The sequence below is a fragment of the Strongylocentrotus purpuratus genome, unplaced genomic scaffold, assembly GCF_000002235.5.
Source record: "Strongylocentrotus purpuratus isolate Spur 01 unplaced genomic scaffold, Spur_5.0 spur5_scaffold_10, whole genome shotgun sequence".
Taxonomy (NCBI): domain Eukaryota; kingdom Metazoa; phylum Echinodermata; class Echinoidea; order Camarodonta; family Strongylocentrotidae; genus Strongylocentrotus; species Strongylocentrotus purpuratus.
Genome location: NW_022145595.1, coordinates 28,261,829 through 28,272,364, shown reverse-complemented (window position 1 = coordinate 28,272,364; position 10,536 = coordinate 28,261,829). Strand labels below are relative to the sequence as shown.

Here is a 10,536-nt window from a genome sequence, read left to right as displayed (position 1 = left end):
TCGGTTCGGCGGTTCGGCTACAGCACTAATATTAAATAGATCTATTTGTGATAAACATTAATCCTTCTTTACAGATGTAGAATTTTTTCATTTCTGATGAATAACATTTCTGTGCAAGTGTGGAACGGCAAGTATGATACAGAAAACGTTATGGTTTGGTATATACACCATATAGGCCTAAGAGTAGGGAGGCCAATGCCCAAATCTAACTTTTTAATTACTAGATCTAATTTGTTTATACTAAAACTAAGATTAAAAGAAAGCATTTACTTTCACTAAGAAAATCCACCCATCTGCCGACTCCATAGGTTCCATCAAATAGGAGATATCCAGCTGGTTTGTAGCCATTTCCTTCTACGCCTTTCCGTACGTAAGAGCCTTGAAACAATTATATTTCATGTCGCAAAGTTACGTTCATAATTAGACAGGCCCGAGGGACAAAGTTCATGATGAAGTTTAAAACTTCGCGCGAAAGTGCAATCACTCAACAGCGGCTAGCCTTGAATCGGTCGCACATGTACACACCTTCTTCTTCTTAGTTGATCCCTCCACCGACACAGGCAAGCCCCGATGCAGGCTGAAGTCCAGCCATCAATGTGCGAACGATTACATCTTCTACTACTACGAGCCGAAGACGATGGTTCAAAAAAGGAAAGAAATATATATAATTCATTGATATTTACCTTAGATGTGTATTCCAATAATTTGATTTCCTCATGAGTATTCCTTATTATCAACGATCGAGAAGTTACGAGGTCCAATTAAAATCCATCTTGCAGCGAACACAATCATAGCGCACATCCATGCATGCATGCAACGTACGTGTACTAATATTTCTCTCACTCTCTCTCTCTCTCTCTCCCTTTCGCTATACGTAACATACACACTCACTAACCATGTATCATACACAACACACACCTTCAAATCATGGCTTTCATTTCAATTCTCAATTGGAGTATAGACTGCTCATGTAGACTTTTTTTTTTACTGAAATATCTTTTTTAACACTTCTCATACATTACTGCACGACACTCGTATCTAGTGCTGTGAGAATAAGGTACTAGGGTCTATAAATAAGACTACGCTTTGCGCACGATTTGACCGGAGCTCAGATTATGTCGCAATACCCTTTATTTTTGGCGCGAACAATGACGTCACTGTTCACTGTTTTCCTTCTCATTTTGAGATGGATGTAGCTATAGGGCTCAAACCAACGCAAGATTGACAGAATCATCGTACTCTATCTACTTTCGAATGTTCAGTTTGTAAAAATCTGTATTTAAAAAGATATAATCTTTTTTCTTTATATTTTCTAGTTGTTAGAAGTGGCAATTGTGAACATCTGAAATGTTGATCTCTATCAAAAGTTCTTTACTCAAAACGGATCCCATATTTTTAGGGTCTACCTTCTGCCAATGAGAAGGTTTTTAGTGAGCAAACCTCTACGCCCTCTAGGATTTTCTTAGTCGGTGGTGCGAGTGCGTCAAGGTCGTCTGCAACCACAATTATTGGTGTAGCGGAAGCATCTTTGACTTTGTTTATTGGTCTTTCTTTATTATTCCAATTCTCTTGTTGCTCCAAATGCTCCGTAAAAACTGCACAAATGAAAATAGATCGAACGGATCATAAATCAACTGTTCATAAATATACATATTATGCTTAGAGAAAACCTGGTGACTCGTATCAATAATATGCACCTTACAGCTAATTAACCCCTTGTTTGAACCTTTTCCTTATCTCACACATTAACTTGTACTGCATATAAACTAAATACAATTCTACCAGTACATGTATGCTTAATTGAACTAAGTCAGGCTTTCTGACATACATCCTTTGTATCACTTCTGTTCATAATTACAGCATGTATCTTTATAACTAAGCCATCTATTAATTATCAATATAAACTTGTATAAATCATATAACAACTTTCTCATATTATGCACCCTAAGTACTCATCTTAGTACATTGACTCAAACAAGGCAAATCTTTGTTTACATTCTTACATACGTGTACCTTTCATACGCATGCCGTAGTGTACATTACATAACAATAACATTCGGTATGTGAGCCGACCGTCTCGGCTACCGTGCAATGTAAGTTACATCCATGTAATGTACACAACGAGTTAGGTGCGAATGAAAGGTACTTAATCATAGAATATCGCATCATTACTGCATTTATATACAACATTCATCACATATCATCATTACATACCTTCATTCTGCCTTCTTAAGTGCATCTAACTTCCATCTTACACAAGGATGCCTCCAATATCAATAGATTTCATCCACTGGAAACCAAAAAGGGTGTCATTTCTTTACACGAATTTAGTAGCCTCCAGATGGCGCTAAACATAAATATAATCAATCTACTTGATCGACTTAATAAAATGAATTCACATCGATCACTGAAACATGGCTCCTTTAAATTATTCTAAAAATTTACTAAACAATCGATTGACATTATCAAGGAATTACCTATCCCTTTTAACCTATTTACTGAATGTAGTTCAGCACTCTTTATGAAATTATTTGTTTATATCTCTGTCTTGAGATTAAATTTCAAAACTCACATAGGGCACATGATGCACTATCTCAAACCATCAAATAAAAATTCCCCAAATAGTATCAGCTTTAAAACACATTTACGTGGGAAATACCCGTTCTATCAGCATTACTGACTCGACTTGTATTAAATAAGTCCATACACAAGGTTTCTTCAACAGCTATATAACAAATGTATCTGGCTTGAACCAAACCTATACTGTGCTATTTACCTTACTGGATTTAACAAAATACCTCTAAATTCTTTAAACAGATTTTCGTCTCAATATGAGTCCAAATGCAATTACTGATAAACACTGTTTTCATGCTTTATCTAGAAATGTTATTTTACTAGTTTCACATTTACCGGTAATCTTAGTAGCTATGAGAAAACACAAAAAACTTGGCTTATGTTTTCAAAGTAGAAATGTTCACATTTAAATAAATATCACTTCATGGTGAAAAATGCTATAAATGCAATATAACCACTATACTACCAACAAATATCTGGAATTTAGCAATTTTTAGCCAAAAAAAATAAATAAATAAATTCCCTTTTTGGAATGTAATAGCCACTTAATCACATAAACATGGACATTTCAGTGGATTAGCATGATAAATCGATTCAGAGATTACTAGAACTGACCTGTGAAGAAATAAATGGTTATTAGACAAATACATAACAACACATGCATACATTTAAATGCATTGCAGTTTACAATGAAAGTTTTATGTCTTTATGGAAAATTTGTCCAATTGCAATTTTCACAGTTCAATTAGTCTCAATTCAGGCAGCAGAGTCTGTAATAAATGAATTTGTATAGTCTCACGTGCAGACCCTGAAGAAGCAAACAGCCTTCGTTCTAGACCGTTTCAAATAAACGTTTCTGGGGATAATGTAAATTAATTAGTCTTATCCACAGACCTGTTGTTTCAATAATTCCAGTCTTGACCAGAAATCTTAAGGTCTTACTTAAATAACAAGTTTAACCCTAACTAAATGGATTCCCCGCGAAATTATCAAATGTCGGGTTCCTTGGCCGGGAATTCCTCTTGGTCTTCACGCGGTAACAGAAGCACCAGTTTGTGGATAGGACGCTCCAATTCTTGAAGAGGGTTCTTACGCTTACCGCTATTACATACTCTGGAGTCCCCCACAACGAGTTTCACTTTGCGAATGTGTCCATCTTCAGATGGAAAGACTCTGATAACACGTGCTAGTGGCCACTGGTTTCTGGGTGCATTCACGTCCTTCACAATGACAATGTCGCCGACTTCAGCTTCACGTTGTGGGTGAGTCCACTTCTGTCGGACTTGCAGGTTCTGAAGAAATTCCTTCTTCCAGCGATTCCAGAACTCATTTATGAGATGCTGCACTCTACGCCATCGTTTTCTGGAATACATATCTGCACTCTGGAAGTTTCCCGGTGGAGGAAGGAAAACTCTAGACTTCATTGTGATGAGATGGTTAGGAGTCAGAGGTGCTGGATACGTTGGGTCATTGATGTGATTTACCGTCAATGGTCTGCTGTTGATTACGGCTGCAGCTTCACACATTAATGTTCGTAGTGATTCATCATCGAGCTGTCTGCCGGATTGGTACAGTAGAGTTTCCAGCACACTGCGAATGGAACGTATCTGACGCTCCCAAACTCCTCCCATGTGGCTAGCTGAGGGAACGTTGAAGGCGAAGTGAACATAATCACATCCTTCATTTAGAAGACAGTCCTTTACCTTCTGATGATCCATTTCAGACCAGGCCCTTTTTAGTTCTGCCTCAGCTCCGACAAAGTTTGTCCCTCTATCACTTCTCAGTTGCTGCACTGGTCCTCGAAGAGCTGTGAAACGACGAAGTGCTTGAATGAATGAATCCGTAGTCAAGCTGTTGAGTGTTTCAATGTGTACTGCTCTCGAGGCCATACAGGTGAAGAGCAGACCATATCTCTTCATTTCCTTTCTACCTTCCTTGATCGTCCAAGGTCCAAAGCAGTCCATCCCACAATATGTGAAGGGTGACGTCTCGGTAACTCTGTCAGAAGGTAGATCCGACATTTTTTGGATTTGAGTTGGGCTACGTAGTTTGTGGCACATGACACATTTCCTTATGAGTTTGGATACTCGATTACTGCCTCCAAGAACCCAGAATCCATTCTCTCTGACTTGATTGAGTGTCATGCCTCTCCCCTGATGTGCTGTTAGTTCATGACAATGACGAATTATCAGTTCCGTGATATGGAGACTTTGCGGAAGAATTGCTGGGTGTTTCCTTTCATAAGAGTCGTCACCTCTTCGAATCCGTCCTCCTACTCTCAGGATGTCATTGTCATCTAAGAAGGCATCAAGACCATGTAGATGACTAGCTTTCTTGATTTGACGCCTCTTCTTTCTTTCAGTTAGACTCTGGTTTTTCTGGATAGATTTCAGGATCTGAATTTCATCTTCAAAGGCTTCCTTCTGAACGTGCTTTAGAATTTCAATCTCTGCTAGATGAAGATCCTGCACAGTAACACCCCTTCTGGTTGTTGGGTAGTCACTTGCTTTCCCATCACGCCTGTCTTTACAGCTTTGTTTCAAACGTGAAATGAAGAGCAGACAATTTGCGACTGCTTTCCTTGCAGCAATCCAGCTAGAGAAACGTTGCAGTCTACTCAGGTCAAACACATCTGCACTGGATTGGGAGACATGTACCTGGGATTTCTTCATCTCTGGATCATCAGGAAGTAAGTCGAATGTCTCTCCATCCTCATCTATGGAAAAATTCTTTTCCCACAGCATTTCTGGTCCATGTAACCACTTTGAATCCTTCAGCTGATGCACCGTTAGACCTCTGGATGCTTCGTCAGCAGGATTGTTCTTTGATTCAATGTACTTCCAATCTGATGGACTGGAATGGTCACGGATCTGTTGAATCCTATTGGCTACAAATACATGAAAGCGCCTGTCAGTGTTCTTTATGTAGCCAAGCACAACTTTGCTGTCTGTCCAGAACACATGTTCTGCGTCATTAAGTTTAAGCTCTGCTTTCAGGAACTTCTTGACCTTCACAGCAACAGCAGCGGCAGTCAATTCCAGGCGAGGTACTGTTACAGACTTCAAGGGTGCCACTCTGCTCTTTCCAATCACTAGTGTGCAATGCACTCTATCAGCGGCGTCAGTTAATCTCATGTAAGTACATTGACCATACCCTGTTGTACTTGCATCTGCGAAGTGATGAAACTGTACCGACTTCACGGCCTTGAATTCAGCAGGCTTGTAACATCTAGGGATAGAGAGTGATTGAAGTTCCAGTATGTCTATTCTCCATTTCTCCCATCTTTCTCGCAGAACATCTGGAAGCGGATCGTCCCAGTCTGCTGTCAGCTTACACAATGTCTGGAGAATCTGCTTCCCTGTGAGCACAACTGGTGCCAACAGTCCTAAGGGGTCATAAATAGACATGACTGTGGAAAGTATGCCTCGCCTGGTTAGGGGCTTGTCCTGAAGTGTGATTCTGAAGTTGAATGCATCGGATTCGACACACCATTGTACGCCAAGAGCTCGTTCTAGAGGTAAATCATCATGGAGAAGGTTAATCTCTCTGACATTCTTCGCCCTGTCTTCCTCTGGAACAGTCTTCAGTACCTCTCTTGAATTGGAGACAAATTTATGCAGATGAAGACCTCCCTTCTCACATAACTGCTTGGTTCTGGATATCAGATCCACAGCCTGTTGTACTGTAGGCAATGACTTCAGTCCGTCATCCACATAAAATTCTTGGTGAATGAAGTCTCTTACATCCTCACCAAAGTCTGCAGCAAAGTCAGAAGCTACTTGTCGGAGACCGAAGTTAGCACATCCCGGTGAGGAGGCTGCCCCGAACAGATGTACTTTCATCCGGAATTCACTGGGCTGTTGGTTGAAGTTACCGTCTGTCCACCAGAGAAATCTCAAATAATCCCTGTCGTCCAGATTGACTTTAAACTGGTGGAACATTTCTTTAATGTCACACATGAATGCAACCCGCTCCAGCCTGAAACGACAGAGAACTCCGACCAACTTGTTAGTCAAGTCTGGTCCTGTTAGCAGATGATCATTCAGGGACTCCCCTCTGCACTTCGCACTGCAGTCAAAAACCACCCTCAGTTTGTTTGGCTGAAGAACTCCATGATGGGGAATGTACCACGTTTGACCATTGGGGGTATGGTCTGGCGCTGACTCAGCATATCCCTTCTCAAGGAGGGTGTTCATTACCTTTGTGTAATTTCTATGGTATTCTTCGTTCTGTTTGAGTTTTCTCCCTAGGTGATCAAGTCTTCGTTTTGCATGGAAGTTGTTGCTAGGCAACGCTGGTCTCTTTCCTTTGAAGGGCAAAGGCATTTCATAGTGTCCTTCCGCTGACTTATGAATTTCTTTTCTCATAATATTCATAAATCTCACATCATTTTGCGAAAATGGTGCTCCTTCATCCTTTCTATCAAGGAAATCAGCTTCCATCAATCTCGTCACTCTTGCAGGGGTGATCTCCTCCTTTACTGATGTGTTATGAGCGAACAACACATCCTTGTTTACTGTCCTTAGCTCAGCAGGAATCTCACAGGCTGTCAATCGATGACTTACACCGACGGGATCATCCTCATAAGCATACTTGTGTTCATCTTCCTTCACAGTACCCACGATGCTCCATCCAAGGTCCGTCCTAAGACCATACGGACCATTATCATCAGCAGGAGGGATGACATCTCTTGGTATGAGTGCCCTTGCACAGTCATATCCAATCAATAAACCAACTTCACAACTTTGCTGGGGCATGAGATGATGTGAAATCTTGGATAAGTGAGGGATTCTCATTGCCATCTCTGGAGTGGGTATGTGATCATGGTTTGCTGGTATAAACCGTCTGGTGTAGGTTGTCGGGAGAGCGAACCGTTGTTCTCCATCAAATGATCGGATGGTCAGACCCTCTATGCGTTCACTTGGTACTCTTTCATCCATAGCAGACATCGTTGAAAGAAGAAGACTGACAGGAACTCCATGCAGATTCATCACATCCTTGGTTTTCTCTAACATGAAAGTGGTATCAGATTGGGTGTCTAATAATGCATACACCATTCGCTCGTCTGATATGGTTGGATGAGATAACCAAACAGGAACTATCATAGTGCTCTTCATGGTGGTCAATCTACTAGTACCGGTAGGTTGCTGACTAAATGAAGCATGAGACCATGACGTCTGAGTTTCCATAGGTCTGTCTTCTACATTTGTCTCCGTCTTTGGTTCTGGTTTCTTCCTATCTTCATGTAGACAAGATGGATGTCGCCCTTGACAAATACTACAGGTACTTCTCCATCTACAATGCTTGGACATGTGGCCTGCCTTCAAGCATCCATAGCATAGACCTTTCTCTCTTATGTACCTTTTACGATCTGTCATGTCCTTTGATGCAAATTCACTGCATTCTTCTAGGAGGTGATCCTTCTTACACAGGTAGCAGGAGCGTTGAATATTTCTCCTCTCCCTCTGTCTCTTGTTGTCTGAATTGGAAGATCTGACATTGGTGTTGAGAGTTCTAACATCTGGTACAGGCTTGCCTTGATCAGATCTCCTATCCTTCATGTGGTGTAGAGATGTGATTGGATAACATGCTATCTTAGCCTCTTCATCTATAAACCTCACAAATTCTTGAAAGGGAGGAAACTGTCCTTTCATCTCTGTCCATCCAATGACCTTACGTGACCATCTCACCACAAGCCAGTCTGGCAATTTCGCTAAGAGCTTCTGATTCTCCCTCTCATCGTTTAGGTGGTGTAGATTTCCAATCCTATCCATTGCAGTGACACATTGGTGAAGAAAATCAGCTAGCTTTCTTAGACCAAGTGCATCTTTCGAAGAAATCTTAGGCCATCTGTCTAGCTTGTCTCTGAAAGCATTTGCTATAATGAAAGAATCTCCATACCTCTGCTTAAGAGCTACCAGTGCTTCTAGATAAGCTCTCTCATCTCCAATGAGCGCATATCCTCTCACAAGTTCCAAGGGCTGGCCTTTGAGGTACTTCTGCAAGTAGAAGAAACGATCCATAGGCTGTATACCGCTTTGTTCAATGAGAACATCAAATGCATGCTTCCATGCTGGGTAAGTCAATGGATCTCCTGCAAAGATTGCTGGTTCTGGTAAAGGAAGCCTCGTCATCCTCATCTGTTCAACCAGAAATCTCATCGTCTCAGCTTGAACGTTCTGCACACTGTCTAACTTAGGTTGACTAACTTGACTTACTGCTTCAACTTCTTCCTGGATGTCGTTCACCTGGATGTCGTTCACCCAATCCTGGCAATCCTGTAGCTCCTGCGGTTCAACAGGAAGAGACTTCTTCGACTTCTTAGATGAAGTTCGAGATGAGGGTCTAAGGGCTATCAATACATCAAGAGTCTGTTTCATGATGTTGTTGTGTGCTGTTTCTACCTCATCTAGCTTGTCATCACTGTTGTCTTCAACTTTCGCAGTTACTCTAAGTGCAGCCAACTCTTCTTGGGTGTTTATCAGTTTGTCTACAGTACCTTGTAGAGCATCTCTAGTCTCCTGTACTGTCGACGCTTCGCTTTCATCACCAAGTAAAACTCGCAACTTGTTTGCGGTTCTATTCCAGGACTTAATGCAGCTGTCAAACTCTTTGGATTTAATTTCCACTTGCCATTGTAGTCCTTTCTCTGTGGGCTTGGGTTCACGATGGGGTCTACTTTCACCTTCAGTGTCAGCCATGATGAAATAGCTCTCTTTCAGTTGTCGTGGAGACGTCTAGACGTAAAAGAAGTTTTTACTGTAGCGGAAGCATCTTTGACTTTGTTTATTGGTCTTTCTTTATTATTCCAATTCTCTTGTTGCTCCAAATGCTCCGTAAAAACTGCACAAATGAAAATAGATCGAACGGATCATAAATCAACTGTTCATAAATATACATATTATGCTTAGAGAAAACCTGGTGACTCGTATCAATAATATGCACCTTACAGCTAATTAACCCCTTGTTTGAACCTTTTCCTTATCTCACACATTAACTTGTACTGCATATAAACTAAATACAATTCTACCAGTACATGTATGCTTAATTGAACTAAGTCAGGCTTTCTGACATACATCCTTTGTATCACTTCTGTTCATAATTACAGCATGTATCTTTATAACTAAGCCATCTATTAATTATCAATATAAACTTGTATAAATCATATAACAACTTTCTCATATTATGCACCCTAAGTACTCATCTTAGTACATTGACTCAAACAAGGCAAATCTTTGTTTACATTCTTGCATACGTGTACCTTTCATACGCATGCCGTAGTGTACATTACATAACAATAACATTCGGTATGTGAGCCGACCGTCTCGGCTACCGTGCAATGTAAGTTACATCCATGTAATGTACACAACGAGTTAGGTGCGAATGAAAGGTACTTAATCATAGAATATCGCATCATTACTGCATTTATATACAACATTCATCACATATCATCATTACATACCTTCATTCTGCCTTCTTAAGTGCATCTAACTTCCATCTTACACAAGGATGCCTCCAATATCAATAGATTTCATCCACTGGAAACCAAAAAGGGTGTCATTTCTTTACACGAATTTAGTAGCCTCCAGATGGCGCTAAACATAAATATAATCAATCTACTTGATCGACTTAATAAAATGAATTCACATCGATCACTGAAACAATTGGATTAAAAAACGTCAAAATCTGCAAGATTGTCAACAAATGGTGAAAGACTGTTACAGATCCGTGATTATAGGTATGTTGTGAAATGTATAATTGTATTTTCTTTTCATATTTTCTTCAATTTTTATTTTTACATCATTTTTTTTCCTTTGCTAATTTTTTGAAGTGGGCGACGAGCGCACAAATCGTAGGTGTAGAAGCCTTACGCCCGGGCATTGGCCTCCCTACTAAGAGTTGATAAGGTATGAATGACAGGAACAAAAAGGACTAAGTGGTTGATTTTTAAAGATTTCATTC

General features: G+C 40.4%; 1 protein-coding gene and 1 long non-coding RNA gene across 2 annotated transcripts; both read right to left on the bottom strand.

Moving 5' to 3' along the window:
• Positions 1–1,527: 1,527 nt before the first annotated feature.
• Positions 1,528–3,075, bottom strand: LOC105447444. Its single transcript, XR_004063115.1, has 2 exons — positions 2,215–3,075; positions 1,528–1,595 (listed from the first exon to the last, which is right to left on the bottom strand). It is a non-coding gene; the product is annotated as an uncharacterized LOC105447444 (long non-coding RNA).
• Positions 3,076–3,563: 488 nt separating this feature from the next.
• LOC115918091 lies at positions 3,564–10,234 on the bottom strand. The gene is made up of 2 exons (XM_030979225.1): positions 10,037–10,234; positions 3,564–9,417 (listed from the first exon to the last, which is right to left on the bottom strand). Exon 2 carries the CDS (start codon positions 9,273–9,275, stop codon positions 3,564–3,566), a length of 5,712 nt encoding a protein of 1,903 aa, XP_030835085.1. The 5' UTR covers positions 9,276–9,417; positions 10,037–10,234.
• Between the last annotated feature and the right edge of the window lie 302 nt (positions 10,235–10,536).

Excerpts from the sequence above, each read along its gene's own strand:
- LOC115918091 (XM_030979225.1), bottom strand. The coding sequence starts at position 9,275 with ATGGCTGACACTGAAGGTGAAAGTAGACCCCATCGTGAACCCAAGCCC.